This window comes from Trachemys scripta, unplaced genomic scaffold, assembly GCF_013100865.1.
Source record: "Trachemys scripta elegans isolate TJP31775 unplaced genomic scaffold, CAS_Tse_1.0 scaffold_26, whole genome shotgun sequence".
Lineage (NCBI taxonomy): Eukaryota > Metazoa > Chordata > Testudines > Emydidae > Trachemys > Trachemys scripta.
In genome coordinates this window covers 5,164,008-5,182,855 of record NW_023260511.1, presented here as the reverse complement: position 1 = coordinate 5,182,855, position 18,848 = coordinate 5,164,008, and the positions used below count along the sequence as shown (strand labels likewise).

The 18,848-nt window shown below is 49.4% G+C and overlaps 1 protein-coding gene across 34 annotated transcripts in view; it reads right to left on the bottom strand.

The window, feature by feature from the left end:
• Positions 1–18,848, bottom strand: part of LOC117870330 (deleted in malignant brain tumors 1 protein-like) — a 293,761-nt gene that overhangs the window by 15,126 nt on the left and 259,787 nt on the right. For 28 of the 34 annotated variants that reach the window (XM_034757455.1, XM_034757431.1, XM_034757441.1 and 25 more), the window contains 6 exons: positions 18,207–18,536; positions 14,560–14,883; positions 11,970–12,299; positions 8,685–9,014; positions 3,851–4,180; positions 956–1,285 (listed from right to left, as the gene is read on the bottom strand). In XM_034757455.1, coding sequence (XP_034613346.1) covers positions 956–1,285; positions 3,851–4,180; positions 8,685–9,014; positions 11,970–12,299; positions 14,560–14,883; positions 18,207–18,536 — 1,974 coding nt within the window. Of the gene's footprint in view, positions 1–955; positions 1,286–3,195; positions 3,325–3,850; positions 4,181–8,684; positions 9,015–11,969; positions 12,300–13,068; positions 13,145–14,559; positions 14,884–18,206; positions 18,537–18,848 lie in introns of those variants that run through there. The other 6 variants (XM_034757453.1, XM_034757445.1, XR_004643955.1 and 3 more) reach the window with 5 other exon arrangements.

Here is an 18,848-nt window from a genome sequence, read left to right as displayed (position 1 = left end):
CTTAATATAATTTAAAAACTCTTTCTTGTTGCCATTAACTTTGCTGGCCATAGATTTCTTATTGTGTCCTTTTGCTTCCCTTATCAATTTTCTACAAATTAGAACAATCAAGCAGAGATGAAGAGCACTCACCACAGCACACATACCCCTCTCTGCAGTAGAGGCCCATAGCACAGTGGTGAGGCACTGGGGTCAGCACTAACTCAGACAGGAAAGCATGTTCTATTCTGCTCCCCAACAGGCTCTCTGCAGCATCAACAGTGCAATGGAGGGTGAGAGTTACCTAAGCACACAACACCGGCATCTTCCGCATAATTGTAGTTATGGTCTCCCCATTTGAAGCCCTGCATTTGAAGACGGCAGCTTCTGCCCCTGTGCAGTTAACGTCATTCAGCCAGGGACGGTCAGATCCTTGTCCAAACCTAACCCCATGTGGCTCTGATAATGAAGTCCTACAGCCTAGCACACAACTCCAGCATCATTTAAGTCCCAGGTGCCATCACACCCAGTTCCCCACTGCTGGTTATGAAACACCTCAACTCTCCCAGTCCAGCGATTGTGGCCATTCACTTGCTGGAGCAAAGACACTTCTGAGATGCCTGAGCCTTCAAACACCCAAGGAAATAAACACTCAGGGAGGTTCCTGTACCTGTGATTGCTAGAGACGCTGGGGAATGTAGTGCCTTCCACTTAGGGGTCTGAATTGGCTCCGCACACAGTGACTGCCTGTCCCGGGCTGAATCTCCACCACTGACATCCAACTCTCATGATGGTTTCTGAGCTGTTCCCTGCAGCACAGGCCCTTAGCACCACACTGGACTATTGGGATCTGCACTGACTGTGAGGGTAGACCCCGCAATGGGTTTCCTGCAGTACAGGCCCTTAGCACCGGGCTGTGCTGAAAACTTCCCAACCCGAACCCTACAGCACCTACAGTAACATCATGGAGGGTTACCTGAGCACACAACACCAGCATCTTCTCCGTGGTGACAGTTATTGTCTCCCCAAGGCCGAGACCTGCATTCGGTGAGGGCAGCTTCTGTCCCTGTACAGTTGACATTATCCAACCAGATACGGTCAGATCCTGGCCCAAAGTAGGCCCCAGCGGGGGCTAATAACGCCGTCCCACAGCCCAGCTGCCTGCACACCACTCCAGCATCAGTTATGTCCCAGTTGTCATCACACACGGTTCCCCACTTCTTGTTACAAAACACCTCGACTCTCCCAGCGCAGAGACTCGGGCCGTTCACCAGTCGGAGCGGAGCCACTTCTGAGATGCCAGCGTCTGCAAACACCCAAGGGAAGAAACACTCAGGGAGGTTCCTGTGCATCTGATCTCTTGTGTTGTTGTGGAATGTAGCGCCTCCTGCCAACGGATCTGACCGGTGTCTGCACACAGCCACTGCTTTTCAAGGGCTCCCCACCACTGACCAGGCTAATCACTTGGGCAATGTTGAAGTTTCTCCACCCCCCTACCAGCCAGCTGTCACCTAGCTAGGCTGTCACCTAATTAGGCAGACTGGACGGCAGTATGACCTGCTCCTCCCACCAAAGCACTTTAAAAGATCACCCCCCGCACTGCTGGCAGGAACCTCCTGGGGAGCAGATTTACACCCTCACTTCTGGCGCTGGTATTCGCTCCAGTGTGATACTGTGCAGTGCTGTGGGGCAGACACTGGCATAAACATCTTGGTGATTGGGAGCTGAACACAGTCACCCGTGTCATTAGTGGTTGCCTTAGCCTGACATCAGCATCGAATTTACATGTGTTGGATCCATCGCTCCCTGAAAACGTCACCCAGAGTCCATCCCCCTTAGAACTGCCTGGAGCCCAGGGACACCTGGCAGGAACCTGCTGTGCACCAGGCTGACAATGGTTCCAACCAGGGCAGAGGCAATGCACACTTCCTACAAGCAGATTGGTCCCCTCCTGAAGCAAACACCTGCCCCTGCGGTTCCTCCTGACTTGCCATGACTGACGTGGCAACATCATTTTGTGAAAGCCATTGCTGCACTCGTGTCTAGTGCTGCCAGCCCAGAACCTGTCTCAGATGAATGATGACAGAGCTGGGCTGACAGTTGTGTCCTCACAGAGGGGCAGCAACTCTGGGATAGAGAGACTGGCGTGCTGATGGATTTTCAGAAGCCCTAATTTGTATGTGCCCATTTACAATCTGGGACGCAGATCCTGGACTAGGCTTAATGGGCCCCTGACTGGACTGGCCAGAGGGACTGCTGCAATGCAGAAATGTGTCTTAGCCTGATCTTCTCAGTGTGCCTGTGGGAAAGCAATACAGACAGTCACACGTGGTGGACGAGAGCCCCGTTAGAAAACTGGACCTTGAAGATGCACAGTCAAATGGCTGAACAAGCTAGAGGTGAGCAAGGTTGGAATGAGCTCTCCCCTGACAGCTAGTGATGAGCTGGGGAGGGGAAAACGCTTCAGGACCAGACTGTATTAACTTGAACAAACCCACTCTGCCTAGGTATCCAGCAAACAGAGCTGTGTTGGCTGATGCTGGGTTACAATTCACTGTAGTACTTCAATGCAGGGGTAGTGAAATGTTGTTGTCCTGATTGTCTGAGTAAAGGGCAGCAGAACTTTGCTTAGCCTGCCCTGACTGAGGGGGTCACCCACAACTGAACTGAACTCACTAACCAGGGGGCTCAGACACCAGACCCCTATCAAGAGTTAGAGGGGTTGGAGATAGGTGTTCCTGCTGAGGGGTGTGCGTACTGTGTAAGAGGTCTAGGCATCGTTTAATCTGCCCCTCACCACTCTTCAAAGATAGAGCTAATTAAGACTCCATTAGGAGCCTTTTTGGTTTAAGTTATCACTAGAGCTGAAATTACCCGCCCAGCCTGCTTCAGCACTGAGGTTTCCTCACTAAGATCTGACAGTCATGGAGAGCTGGGTGGAGCCTCAGGAGAGCAACCTGCAGGGGTCACAGCAGAGAGCCAGTAGCCCACACGTTGCCCTAAGGGGGGAAGATGTTTGTATGGGACACAGTTGACGAGAGGTGTAAAATGTAGAATACGACATTCCAGAAGTGTTGAAGTGAAGCTTGTCACCTGCGCCATGGCAATCCCTTCGGCTGAGCCAATCAGCACATAGAATTTACAAAGACAAAGGACGCTCAGCACAAATCTCCGAAGAGAGACCTCCTCTGCAAAGAGACAATGGTTTGTACTTACAAAGAAAGAGGAGAGGGGACAAGACCTCCCTCTCACCCAGGAGGTGGCTGACAGCGTTTGTCTCAGGAACAGGAGATCACAGCCAAGCCTGGAGTAAAACCCTGGAAGGACTCTGGGGTGAGCGTTGCTCTACCAGACAGAAAAGTATCTCATTCAACGAGTCTAGGCTCTAGTCTACGTGTTATGATTTTATTGGCCATGGAACCATTTCTTTCCAACCCTTCTCCTTGCTACCCCTCGAATCGCTACACTCTGTGAAATCACTTGTCCTTGGTGTGACTGTACTGGGGTATTAGGCCACCACAACTACAAATGGAGAGCACCCCCCCACTGATACCCCCCTACCTCCAGCACAGGCCCCCTAGCACCCCGCTAGGGCACTGGGGCCAGCACTGACATCAAGAGGAGAGCGTGAGCATCCACTACTGAGCCCCCACACCACTCCCTGCAGCACAGGCCTATAGAACCAAACAGGGGAATTAGGCTCAGCACAGACTGAGAGGAGAGCGCTCCCTACTGGAACCGTCATATTGCTCCCTGAAACACTGGCCCCAAGCACCATGCTGGGGTCAGCACTGGCTGTGAGGGGACAATGCCCCATAATGAGCTTCCCACCCTGCTTTCTGTAACATGCAGGGTGGCAGACGGAGGTTACCTGAGCACACAACACCGGCATCTTCTCCGTGGTTACAGTTATTGTCTCCCCAAGGACGAGCCCTGCATTCGGTGAAGACAGCTTCTGTCCCTGTGCAGTGAACATCATCCAGCCAGATACGGTCTGATCCTCGCCCAAATCGAGCCCCTCCTGGGGCCGATAACGCCGTCCCACAGCCCAGCTCCCAGCAAACGACTCCAGCATCAGTTATGTCCCAGCTGTCATCACACACGGTTCCCCACAACTCGTTGTGAAGCACCTCGACTCTCCCAGCGCAGCGATTCGGGCCATTCACCAGTCGGAGCTGATCCACTTCTGAAATTCCTAAATCTGCAAAGCCCCAGGGGAATAAACACTCAGGGAGGTTCTTGTGCATCTGATCACTAGTGACACTGGTAAACATGGAGCCTCCCACTGACGGGTCTGAACAGCCTCTGCAACAGCCTGTTAGGGGTTCACTCCCTGTCAATTTATATTATTACAGTTCAAGTTGCTTTATCCGGCATGTTGGGAGAATGGGGGGTGTCGGTAAATGAAACATGCAGGTTAACTAAGAGGGAGAAAGTTTGGAGCAGGAGAGGGTTGGGGCAGGCAGTTGGGGCGCGGTATCAGGTGTGGGGTGCTGGATCCGGGGGACACTCACCCCAGGTGTCTCCCCATAAGAGGCAACTTTTTCTGTCTGCTCCTATGGGGAGGCACGGCAGGGGGCTTGGCGCGTTCTCTTCACCGATAGGCACTGCCTGCACAGCTCCCATTGGCCATGGTTCCCAGCCAAAGGGAGCTGTGCAGCTGGCACTGGGTGGAGGCAGCACGCAGAGCCACCTGACGTGCCTCCACTTAGGAGTCGCCAGAGCCCAGGACAGGCCGTCACTTGCGGGGAGCCATCCAAGGTGAGCAGCCCCTGGATCCAACCCCCCGCACCCCCTTTCATGTACTAAGCTCCTCCCACACTCAAAGTCCCTCCCAGAGCGCTTGCTCCACACTCCCTCCTGTGCCCCAACCCTCTGCCGGCCCTGCACCAACTGGACTATAAACCGGCATTTCAATGAAGATCAGAAATGCCGATTTATAGAGCTTTCCTGTTGGTGAAGTGTCAGATAAAACAGTTTCTACCGTATTTTGGATTACAAATATTTGCACTGTAAAAATGGTAAAAGAAATAGCATTTTTCAGTTCACCTCATACAAGTACTGTGGTGCAATCTCTTTATTGTGAAAGTGCAATTTACAAATTAGATTGTTTTTTGTTACATAACTGCACTCAGAAAAAAAAAAACTTAGAGCCTACACATTCTCTCAGTCTTACTTCTTGTTCAGCTAATCGCTCAGACTAACAAGTTTGTTTACATTTACGGGAGATAATGCTGCCTGCTGCTTATTTGCCATGTCACCCAAAAGTGAGAAGATGCATTCACGTGGCACTGTTGCAGGTGGCATTGCAAGGTATTTACGTGCCACATATGCTAAACATTCATATCCTCCTTCATGCTTCGGCCACCACTCCAGACGACATGCTTCCATGCTGATGATGCTCATTAAGAAAGTAATGTGTTTTACTCTGTATAAGCTTTATAATAAATAAAACGGATTTGTTTGGTGTTTGGATCCCATTGGGAGCTGCATGTCTGAGTGCTAGAGACAGGGGCACTTATCAGTTAAGAATGCAGCTTTGGGGGCATGGGTCATACCATGGGCCTGCGTTGCAGCAGATTACCATATCTGTCTCAACAAGACAGGGTGCTGGAGGCCCAAACTGGCAGAGAAAATGGGCTCAGAGGTAGTCTCAGCACATCAGGTGACAGTCCCAAGAGGGTTTCTGTAACCAAACCCATCACACTGGTATTCGCTCCAGTGGGATACTGGGCAGTGTTGGGGGATAGACTCTGTCATAACCATCTTGGTGACTGGGAGCTGATCACAGTCACCTGTGTCATTAGAGGTTGCCTTAGCCTGACATCATAGAATCATAGAATATCAGGGTTGGAAGGGACCTCAGGAGGTCATCTAGTCCAACCCCCTGCTCAAAGCAGGACCAATTCCCAACTAAATCATCCCAGCCAAGGCTTTGTCAAGCCTGACCTTAAAAACCTCTAAGGAAGGAGATTCCACCACCTCCCTAGGTAACCCATTCCAGTGCTTCACCACCGTCCTAGTGAAATAGTTTTTCCTAATATCCAACCTAAACCTCCCCAACTGCAACTTGAGACCATTACTCCTTGTTCTGTCATCAGGTAAAACTGAGAACAGTCTAGATCCATCCTCTTTGGAACCCCCTTTCAGGTAGTTGAAAGCAGCTATCAAATCTCCCCTCAGTCTTCTCTTCTGCAGACTAAAATTGACATCAGCATCGAATTACATGTGCTGGCTCCATAGCTCCCTGAAAACCTCACCCAGAGTCCATCCCCCTTAGAACTGCCTGGAGTGCAGGGACGCCTGGCAGGAACCTGCTGTGCACCAGGCAGACAAGGGTTCTGACCAGTGCAGAGGCAATGCACACTTCCTACAAGCAGATCGGCCCCCTCCTGAAGCAAACACTGGACTGGCCAGAGGGACTGCTGCAATGCAGAGATTTGGCTTAGCCCCATCTCTCAGTGTGCCTGTGGGGCAGCAATACAGGCAGTCACACATGGTGGAGGAGATCCCCGTTGGAAGACTAGACCTTGAGGATGCACAGTCAGATGGCTGAACAAGCTAGATGGAAGCAAGGTCTGTATGAGCTCTCCCCTGACAACTAGTGATGAGCTCGGGATGGGGAAAGGTTTCAGGACCAGACTGTGTTTACAAGAACACACTCACTCTGCCTAGGTATCCAGCAGACAGAGCTGTGTTGGCTGGTGCTGGGTTACAATTCACTGTAGTACTTGAATGCGGGGGGTAGTGAAATGTTGTTGTCCTGATTGTCTGAGTAAAGGGCAGCAGAACTGTGCTTAGCCTGCCCTGACTGAGGTGGTTACCCACAACTGAACTGAACTCACTAATCAGGGGACTCAGACACCAGACCCCTATCAAGAGTGAGAGGGGGTGGAGATGGGTGTTCCTGCTGAGGGGTGTGGGCTCTGTGTAAGGGGTCTAGACATGGTTTAATCTGCCCCTCACCACTCTTCAAAAATAGTTAATTAAAGCTCCATTAGGAGTCCTCTTGGATTAAGTGATCACTAGAGCTTAAATCACCTGCTGTGAGACAGTGTTTCTGCCCAGCCTGCTTCAGCACTGAGGGTTCCCCACAAAGAGCCGACAGTCACTGAGAGCTGCGCGGCGCTTCAAGAGAGTGACCTGCAGAGGTCACAGTAGAGAGGCCCGGGACATGTAGCCGGGGTAGGACAGGGCAGCTGAGAAACAGGACAGGGAAATATGTAGGCTGTGTAGGACTGGAAGTGAGGAAGAATTTCGTCTCCTGTGTCCAGCCTTTGGAAGCTGCAGTTACCCAGGTCCCCATTGTGCCTCAGAGGAGTCCAGCACAGGGATGCCTAGAGTTATACAGGGATCCCCTGGGTGAGATATATGCACAATAGGTCATCAGAGGTGGCATGTGAGGTCGCTACCAAGAGCCAGCAGCCCACTCATTGCCCTAATGGGGGTAAGATGTTTTGATGGGACATAGTTGAAGAGAGATGTAAAATGTAAAATATGAGGCTCCAGAAGTGTTGAAGTGAAGCTTGTCACCTGCGCCATGGCAATCCCTTCGGCTGAGCCAATCAGCACATAGAACAAAGCACAGCCGTGGAGACAGGCTATATTCACTGTTTTGGCCCAGTGGGGGCCTGAGAATTTGAAAGACAAAGGACTCTCAGCAGAAGTCCCGGAAGAGAGACCCGCTCCGGGAAGACAATGGGCTGTACCTGTAACATGGGTGTTGTGTTCTGTTCCATCTAGTTTCACTGAGAACACGTATTTGAGATAAAATGAGTCTGCTCTACAACCTTAGCTAACAACCTATTGGTTTTTAGATCATGCAGTAGAGACTCATGCACTAAGCTCCAGAGATCCCAGGTTTGATCCCAATGACCGGGGTCTATCAGCGTTCTATACCTACAAAGAAAGAGGAGAGGGGACAAGAGCTCCCTTTCACCCTGGAGGTGGTTGACATAATTTGTCTCAAGAACAGGAGATCACAGCCAAGCCTGGAGTAAAACCCTGGAAGGACTGTGGGGTGAGCGTTGCTCTACCAGACAGAAAAGTATCTCATTCAATGAGTCTAGGCTCTAGTCAGCGTGGTATGATTTTATTGTCCATGGAACCATTTCGTTCCAACACATCTCCGATCACAACGAATCTCTACACTCGGTGAAATCACTTGTCCTTGTTGTCACTATGAAGGGCTCTAGGGCTGTGCATTGATTGGGGCAGAGATGGGAGGTGGAGCTGGTCAGCCGGGGGCCCTGTTCCTTTGGGAGCAGCAGATCTGTGACTGGTGTGAATGCCCAGTGGGACAGAGGCTGGGCGCTGCTGGGGGCTGGAGTTTGCCAATTGTAAACTGGAGAGAGATCACCACACAAGACCTAGAGGGCACAGCTTGTGTGGCCTGAGGCTGAGGGAGTCAGGAAGCTTCCCCCCAGCAGGTACAAACAATGCTTCCTCATGCCAGGGGCCCTTGGCACCACATTGAGCCCGTGCCCCATTCCCTACAGCACAGGCCCATAGAACCACACAAGGGGATTAGGGTCAGCACAGACCTTGAGAGGAGAGCGCCCCTTACTTAAACCGCCATATTGCTCCCTGAAGCTCAGGTCCCAAAGCATCATGGTGGGGTCAGCACTGGATGTGAGGGGACAACGCCCAATAATGAGCTTCCCACCCTTCTCCCTGCAACATGCACAGTGGTGGAAGAAGTTTACCTGAGCACACAACACCGGCATCTTCTCCATGGTCACAATTATTGTCTCCCCAAGGCCGAGCCCTGCAATCGGAGAGGGTAGCTTCTGTCCCTGTGCAGTTAACGTCATCCAGCCAGATACGCTCTGACCCTTGCCCAAATCGAGCCCCTCTTGGGGCTGTTAATGCTGGCCCACAGCCCAGCTGCTGGCACACGACTTCAGCATTAGTTATGTCCCAGATGTCATCACACACAGTTCCCCACTGCTGGTTGTGAAGCACCTCGACCCTCCCAGCGCAGCGACTCAGGCCATTCGCCAGTCGGAGCTGAGCCACTTCTGAAATGCCAGAATCTGCAAAGCCCAAAGGGAATAAACACTCAGGGAGGTTCCTGTGCATCTGATGACTAGTGATGCTGGGGGATGTAGTCCCTCCCAATGACGGGTCTGAATAACCTCTGCAACTGCCCATTAGGGGTTCACTCCCCACTAGGGCTGTCAATTAATCACAGTTAACTCGGTCTCAGAGCAGCTGATCAATCTGGAGTCCGGTGGCACCTTAAAGACTAACAGATTTATTTGGTTATGCCCATAAATTTGTTATGCCCAAATAAATCTGTTAGTCTTTAAGGTGCCACCAGACTCCTAGTTGTTTTTGTGGATACAGACTAACACAGCTACCCCCTGATACTTGATCAATCTGGGTGTGGGGTCACATGCCCCCCATCCCCACCTCCGAGCTGCTGCTTAGTTTATATCTAGTATGTTCATTCGGCCCTCCCACTATCGGCAGTTATGGATTGTCTCTGGTGATGGACCTGTGTTTCTCCAGCAGTGAGGAGGTAAGTGAGATTCAACACCAGAAACAGATAGGCTAGAGGAGGTTCGAGGAAAATGTCATTCTCAGAAAGTGCAGAATACCTGAAACATTTTATTTCAAACTAGGGCTGTCGATTAATCACAATTAACTCATGCGATCAACACAAAAAATCAATCACAATTAAAAAAATTAATTGCAATTTTAATCGCACTGTTAAACAATAAAATTCCAATTGAAATGTATTAAATACATTGGATGTTTTTCTAAGTTTTCAAGCATATTGATTTCAATTACAACACAGAATACAAAGTGTACTGTGCTCACTTATTATTATTTTGGATTACAAATATTTGCACTCTAAACATGATAAACAAAAGAAATCGTATTTTTCAATTCACCTCATAAAAGTACTGTAGTGCAATCTCTTTCTCGTGTAAGTGCAAAATACAAATGTAGATTTTTTTTGTTGCATAACTGTAAAACTTAGAACCTACATGTCCACTCACTCCTTCTTTTTGTTCAGCCAATCGCTCAGACAAACAAGTTTTTTTACATATATGGGAGATAATGCTGCCTGCTTCTTATTTACAATGTCACCAGAAAATTAGAACAGGTGTTCGCATGGCACTTTTGTAGCTGGCATTGGAAGTCATTTACATGCTGGATATGCTAATCATTCATACGCTCCTTCATACTTCGGCGACTATTCAAGATGACATGCATCCATGGTGATGACGCTCGTTAAATAAATAATGTGTTAATTTAATTTGTGACTGAAATCCTTGAGGAAGAATTGTGTATCTCCTGCTATGTATTTTACCTGCATTCCGCAATATATTTCATATTATACCAATCTCGCATAATGACAATACATGTTGTTCGTTTTAAGAACACTGTCACTACAGATGTAACAAAACACAAAGAAGGTCCCAATAGGAGATTTCTAAAGCTAAATACAGCACTTGACCCAAGGTTTAAGAATCTAAAGTTCCTTCCAAAATCTGAGAGGCACGAAGTGTGGAGCATACTTTCAGAAGTCTTCAGAGAGCAAAAAGAAGAACAGGAGTACTTGTGGCACCTTAGAGACTAACAAATTTATGCGGAAACTACAGAACCTGAACAACCAAAAAAGAAAATGAACTTTCTCCTGGTGGCATCAGATAATGAAAGTGAACATGTGTCTGTCTGCACTGTTTTGGATCGTTATCGAGCAGAACCCATCATGAGCATGGACACATCCTCTGGAATGATGGCCGAAGCATGGGACATATGAATCTTTAGAGCATCTGACGCATAAATATTTTGCAACCCCAGCTACTACAGTGCCATGTGAACACCTGTTCTCACTGTCAGATAACATCGTATACAAGAAGCAGGCAGTAATATCTCGTGGAAATGTGAACAAACTTCTCTGTCTGAGTGATTGGCTTAACAAGCAGTAGGACTGAGTGGACTTCTAGAATCTAAAGCTTTACATTGTTTTATTTTTGATTGCAGTTATTTTTTGTACATAATTCTACATTTGTAAGTTCAACTTTCAGGATAAAGAGCTGGCATGACAGTACTTGTATGAGGTGAATTCAAAATACTATTTCTTTTGTTTCTATTTCACTGTGCAAATATTTGTATTAAATATATATATATAAAGTGAGCACTGTACGCTTTGTATTGTGTATTGTAATTGAATTCAATATATTTGAAAATGGAGAAAACATCCCCCCAAAATTAAAATAAATGGTATTCTATTATTGTGCAAAGGCGCGATTAATTGCATGATTAATTACGATACATTTTTTTTGTCACTTAACAGCCCTACTCCCCACCAGTGCCATGCAGCCACTTCTGGGGTGGAAGAGGGCAGCTGAGAGATCAGGCACAGAAACTCATGGGCTGTGTAGGAGAGGGAGTGAGGAAGAACCCAGCCTCCAGTCACAGCAGTGGGGGATATTACAGGTTCAGAGGTAATTAGCTGAGATGGATATCACCCGGAGTGGCAGGGGTAGGAAAAACACATATAGGGACCCCTGAGCATCTGAAGCCTACATTTGACCCCAAATCCCACGAATGGGGTCTACAGTTACCCAGCGCCCCATTGTGCTGTACAGCGGCAGAGGGATCAGAGCGATCAGTGACGGGGAGGGTCTCTCACTGAGGCACACGTATTGCTCCCTGCAGCACATGCCCTAAGTGCTGTGCTGGGGCACTGGGCTCAGCACTGACTGAGGGAAGAGCACCCCCTGCTGAGCCCCCATCCCGCTCCCTACAAAACAGGCCTGTAGAACTGTGTGAGGAAAATGGGGTCAGCACTGATACCATGGGAAGAACGACACTTACTGTGAACCCCAACAGATTGCCTGCAGTATAGGCCCTTAGCACCATGCTGCAGCACTGGGGTCAGCGCTGACTCAGACAGGAGAGCTGGGTCTGTGCTGAAAGCTTCCCAGCCCGATCCCTGCACCACCCACAGTGACGTGATGGAGGAGGGTTACCTGAGCACTCGACACCAGCATCTTCTCCGTGGGTACAGTTATTTTCTCCCCAAGGCCGAGCCCTGCAATCTGAGAGGGCAACTTCTGTCCCTGTACAGTTGACATTATTCAACCAAATATGGTCAGATCCTTGCCCAAAATGAGCCCCTCGTGGGGCTGATAACGCCGTCCCACAGTCCAGCTGCCTGCACACGACTCCAGCATCTGTTATGTCCCAGTTGTCATCACACACGGTTCCCCACTGCTGGTTGTGAAACACCTCGAGTCTCCCAGAGCAGTGACTTGGACCATTCACCAGTCGGAGCTGAGCCACTTCCGAGATGCCAGCGTCTGCAAACATCCAAGGGAATAAACACTGAGGGAGGTTCGTGTGCATCTCATCTCTTGTGTCGCTGGGGAATGTAGCACCTCCTGCTGACAGGTCTCTGCACACAGCGACTGCCTGTCAAGGGCTCTCTACCACTGACCAGGCTAATCACTTGGGCAATGTTGAAGTTTGTCCACTCCCCTCCCAGCCAGCTGTCACCTAGTTAGGCAGACTGGACGGCAGTCTGACCTACTGCTCCCACTAGAGCACTTAATGAAAAAGATCACCCCCCGCACTGCTGGCAGGAACCTCCTGGGGAGCAGATTTACACCCTCACTCCTGGCACTGGTATTCGCTCCAGTGTGATACTGTGCAGTGCTGCGGGGCAGATACTGGCATAAGCATCTTGGTGATTGGGAGCTGAACACAGTCACCCGTGTCATTAGCAGTTGCCTTAGCCTGACATCAGCATTGAATTTACATGTGTTGGCTCCATAGCTCCCTGAAAACGTCACCTTAGAACTGCCTGGAGCGCAGGGACGCCTGGCAGGAACCTGCTGCGCACCAGGCTGACAATGGTTCCGACCAGGGCAGAGGCAATGCACACTTCCTACAAGCAGATCGGCCCCCTCCTGAAGCAAACACCTGCCCCTGCGGTTCCTCTTGACTTGCCACGACTGACTTGGCAACCTCGTTTTGTGGCAGCCATTGCTGCACTCGTGTCTAGTGCTGCCAGCCCAGTACCAGTCTCAGATGAATGATGGCAGAGCTGGGCTGACACCTGGTACTCACACAGAGGCAGCAGCTCTGGGATGGAGAGACTGGCGTGCTGATGAATATCAGGTTTCAGAGTAGCAGCCGTGTTAGTCTGTATCCGCAAAAAGAAGAACAGGAGTTGTTGTGCATATATATATGCATCCGATGAAGTGGGCTGTAGTCCACGAAAGCTTATGCTCTAATAAATTTGTTAGTCTCTAAGGTGCCACAAGTACTCCTGTTCTTCTTTTTGATGAATATCAGAAGCCCTAACTTCTATCTGCCTATTTGCAACCTGGGACGCAGATCCTGGGCTAGGCTTAATGGGCCCCTGACTGGACTGGCCAGAGGCACTGCTGCAATGCAGAGATTTGGCTTAGACCGATCTTCTCACTGTGCCTGTGGGACAGCAATACAGACAGTCATACGTGGTGGAGGAGAGCCATTTCCCAACGTACCCTGGGATAGGTGTTTTGCTCGTGGTTTTACCTGTTTCTGGCATTAGTCACTAGGGCCAGCACAACTACAAATGAAGAGAGCCCCTGAGGCGGGACAGTCACCTCGCTCTGGCCCTGAAAGGGTTAAAAGCCAGCCCTTGGGGAAGGCTGGGGCTGAGAGCCAATGAGTATAGGCTGATTGGGAAGGCAGCCACAGCTGGGGCCACACCCAATTAGGAAACAGCTGGCCCTATAAAAGGGCTCCCTCCAGCTTTGGAGAGAGAAGGACTGGTAGCTCAGGGAACAGAACAGAGCTGGGAAAAGGCAAGAGGAGCTGGGGAGCTCCAATCTGGCAAACCCCAGGCTGCGGGCCTGTTTAAAGACCAAAACAGGTGCTGGGGTTGCAGAGGCTGCAGCCCGGGATTACTCAGAGGCAGCAGGTCTAACCCTCTTGCCAATGATGAGTGGCCTTTTACAGACTGCGGTTTGCCCCAGTGACTGGGAGCTAGATGATGACTGGCAGTAGCCACTGAGGGAAGGTGGGTGTAAAGGGTGGGGGTTCCCCAGGAGGGGAGACCCAGTGTGTGGGGATACTGCAGTGGGTAGAACCCCGGAGTACGGGGCACCGGGGTGCGAGAGAGACACAGGGGCCTGAGCAAGCGAGATATAGACCAACAGAGGGCGCTCTGGAGGCTGAAGAGCTAATTCCCAAGATGACCAGCAGGAGGCACTGCACCGGGGAGTCTAGCTTCCACAGAGCCCCTACTGCCACCCCCCTACCTGCAGCACAGGCCCCCTAGCACCGCACTAGAGCACTGGGGCCAGCACTGACTTACTGGGGAGAGCGTGAGCATCGCCTATTGAGCCCCCACACCGCTCCCTGCAGCACAGGCCCATAGAACCACACAGGGGAATTAGGTTCAGCACAGACTGAGAGGAGAGCGCTCCCTACTGGAACTGCCATATTGCTCCCTGAAACACAGGCCCCAAGCACTATGCTGGGGTCAGCACTGGCTGTGATGGGACAATGCCCCGTAATGAGCTTCCCACCCTCCTCCCTGCAACATGCAGGGTCGTAGATGAAGGTTACCTGAGCACACAACACCGGCATCTTCTCCATGGTCACAGTTATTGACTCCCAAAAGCCGAGCCCTGCATTGGGAGAGGACAGGTTCTGTCCCTGCGCAGTTGACATCATCCAGCCAGATAGGGTCTGATCCTCGCCCAAATCGAGCTCCCCCAGGGGCTGATAACGCCGTCCCACAGCCCAGCTGTCTGCACACGACTCCAGCATCAGTTATGTTCCAGCCGTCATCACACACGGTTCCCCACCGATGGTTGAGAAACACCTCGACTCTCCCAGCGCAGTGACTTGGGCCATTCACCAGTCGGACTGGAGCCACTTTCAAAATGCCTGAGTGAGCAAACACCCCAAGGGAATAAACACTCAGGGAGGTTTCTGTGCATCTGATCACTAATGATTCTGGGGAACATAGCGCCTTCAACTGACGGGTCTGAACAGCCTCTGCAACAGCCTGTTATAACAGTTAACTCATGCGATTAACTCAAAAAATTAATTATGATTAAAAAAAATTAATCACTATTAATCTCAGTTTTAATCACACTGTTAAACAATAGAATACCAATTGAAATATATTAAATATTTTGGATGTTTTTCTATGTTTCAAAATATATTGATTTCAATTACAACACAGAATACAATGTGTACAGTTCTCACTTTATATTATTACAGTTAAGGTTGTTTTATTAACATTAAATGCTGATTAACTAAGAGGGAGAGAGTTTGGGTGCGGGATGGAGTGCCGGGCTGTGGGTTGGGACGCGAGACGGGTTGTATATCACGGGCTCTGGGAGGACATTTGGGTGCTGGAGAGAGCTTGGGGCATGCATTTGGGGCATGGGATGGAGTGCGGGGTGCCAGATCCAGGGGCCACTCACCTCAGGTGGCTCCCTGGAAGCAGCAACTTGTCCCAGCTGCTCCCAGGTGGAGGCGCAGCAGGGGGCTTGGTGCACTCCTTCCACCCGCAGGCACTGCCCCCGCAGCTCCCATTGGCCATGGTTCCCAGCCAATGGGAACTGTGCAGCTGGCACTGGGTGGGGGCAGCATGCAGAGCCACCTGACGCGCCACCGCTTAGGAGTAGCCGGAGCACGGGACAGGTCACCACTTCTGGTGAACCATCCAAGGTGAGTGGCCCCCGGATCCAACACCTTGCACCCCCTCCTGGGTACTAAGCCCCCTCCCACAGCCCTTGCTCTGCACCCTCTCCTGCGCCCCAACCTGCTGGCAACCCCGCGCCAACCAGACTATAAACCAACATTTCAATGAAGATCAGAAATGCTGATTTATAGAGCTTTCCAGTTGGTGAAGTGTTGGATAAAACAGCTTTTACTTTATTTTGGATTACAAATATTAGCACTTTAAAATGATAAAAGAAATAGTATTTTTCAGTTCACCTCATACATGTACTGTAGTGCAATCTCCTTATTATGAAAGTGAAATATTACAAATGTAGATTATATTATTTTTGTTACATAACTGCACACTTACTTGTTGTTCAGCCAATCGCTCAGACAAACAAGTTTGTTTACATTTACAGGAGATAACACTGCCTGCTTCTTATTTGCAACGCGACCCGAAAGTGAGAAGAGGCGTTCACCTGGCACTTTTGCAGGTGACATTGCAAGGTATTTACGTGCCACATATGCTAACGATTCATATGCCCCTTCACCCTTCGGCCACCACTCCAGACGACATGCTTCAATGCTGATGAAGCATGTTGGTGAAGCACTGGAATGGGTTACCTAGGGAGGTGGTGGAATCTCCATCCTTAGAGGCTTTTAAGGCCTGACTTGACAAAGCCCTGGCTGGGATGATTTAGTTGGTGTTGGTCCTGCTTTGAGCAGGGGATTGGACTAGATGACCTCCTGAGGTCTCTTCCAACCCTAATATTCTATGATTCTACCATGCTCATTTAAAAAGTAATGTATTAATTTAATTTGTAACTGAAATCCTTGTGGGGAAAATTGTGTATCTCCTGCTATGTATTTTACCTGCCTGCTGCCATATCTTTCAAGTTACAGTAGTCTCAGATGATGACCCAGCACATGTTGTTCGTTTTAAGAAGACTTTCACTGCAGTTTTTACAAAATACAAAGAAGGTACCAATGAGAGATTTCTAAACCTAGCTACAGCACTCGACCCAAGGTTTAAGAATCTGAAGTGCCTTCCAAAATCTGAGAGGGACAAGGTTTGGAGCATGCTTTCAGAAGTCTTAAAAAAGCAACATTCCAATGCGGAAACTACAGAACCTGAACCACCAAAAGGGAAAATCAACCTTCTGCTGGTGGCATCTGATTCAGATGATGAAAATGAATATTTGTCAGTCTGCACTGCTTTGGATTGTTATTGAGCAGAACCCATCATCGGCATGGGCACGTCCTCTGGAAAACTGGTCAAAGCATGAAGGGGCATATGAATTTTTTAGCGGATCTGGCACGTAAATATTTTGCAATGCCGGCTACAACAGTGCCATGTGAATGCCTGTTCTCACTTTCAGGTAACATTGTAAGCAAGAAGCAAGCAGCATTATCTCCTGCAAATGTAAACAAACTTGTCTCTCTGAGCGTTTAGCTGAATGAGATATAGGACTGAGTGGACTTGTAGGATCTAAAATTTTACATTGTTTTATTTTTGATTGCGGTTATTATTTGTAAATAATTCTACATTTGTAAGTTCAACTTTCAGGATAAAGAGTTGAAACTACAGTACTTGTATGAGGTGAATTCAAAATACTATTTCTTTTGTTTCTATTTCACTGTGCAAATATTTGTACTAAAAATAAATATAAAGTGAGCACTGTACACTTTGTATTGTGTATTGTAATTGAAATCAAAGTAGAACATGTAGAAAACATCCAAAAAAATTGAAATAAATGGTTTTCTGTTATTGTGTAATGGAGCAATTAACTGCATGATTAATCATGATTAATCTCACAATTAATCACAATTAATATTTTAATAACTTGACAGTCCTGCTCCCCACCACTACCATGCAACCACCTATGGGGTGGAACAGGGTAGATGAGAGACAGGGCAAAGAAACTCATAAGCTGTGTGGGAGAGGAAGTGAGGAAGAACCCTGCTCCAGTCACAGCAGTGGGGCATATTACAGGTTCAGAGGTAATTAGCTGAGATGTAAATCACCCAGAGTGAAGGGGATAGGAACCCCACACTTCATAAAGGGATCCCTGAGTGGCTGCAGGATTCATTCATCCCCAAATCCCAGATATGGGATTTACGGTTACCCAGCGTCCCATTGTGCTGTAGCGGAGCAGGGGAATCAGAACGATCAGCGACGGGGAGGGATTCTCACAGAGGAACACGTACTGCTCCCTGCAGCGCAGACCCTAAGTGGTGTGCTGGGGGCACTGGGACCAGCACTGACTTTGAGGGAATAATGCCCCCTAATGAGCCCCCATCCTGCTCCCTGCAGCACAGGCATGAAGAACTGTGTGGGGAAAATTGGGTGAGCACTGACACCATGGGAAGAGTGACATTTACTGTGACCCTGAACTGTTTCCCTGAAGTACAGGCCCTTAGCACCATGCTGGGGCACTGGGGTCAGCGCTGACTCAGACAGGAGAGCTGGGTCTGTGCTGAAAGCTTCCCAGCCCGATCCCTGCACCACCCACAGTGACGTGATGAATGAAGGTTACCTAAGCACACAACACCGGCATCTTCTCCGTGGGTACAGTTATTGTCTCCCCAAGGCCGAGCCCTGCAATCAGAGAGGGCAACTTCTGTCCCTGTGCAGTTGACATTATCCAGCCAAATATGGTCAGATCCTCGCCCAAATCGAGCCCCTCGTGGGGCTGATAACGCCATCCCACAGCGCAGCTGCCCGCATACGACGCCAGCATCCTGTAAGTCCCAGTTGTCATCACACACGGTCCCCCACTTCTTGTTATGAAACACCTCGACTCTCCCATTGCAGCGACTCGATCCATTTGCCAGTCGGAGCTGAGCCACTTCTGAGATGCCAGCATCTGCAAACACCCAAGGGAATAAACACTCAGGGAGGTTCCTGTGCATCTGATCTCTCATGTCGCTGGGGAATGTAGCACCTCCTGTTGACCGGTCTGACCGGTCTCTAAACACAACGACTGCCTGTCAATGGCTCATCACCATTGACCAGGCTAACCACTTGGGCAATGCTGAAGTTTGTTCACTCCCCTCCCAGCCACCTGTCACCTAGTTAGTCAACACTCTTCAAAGATAGAGCTAATTAAGGCTCCATTGGAGTCTTTTTGGTTTCAGTGATCACTAGAGCTGAAATCACCTGCTGTGAGACAGTGTTT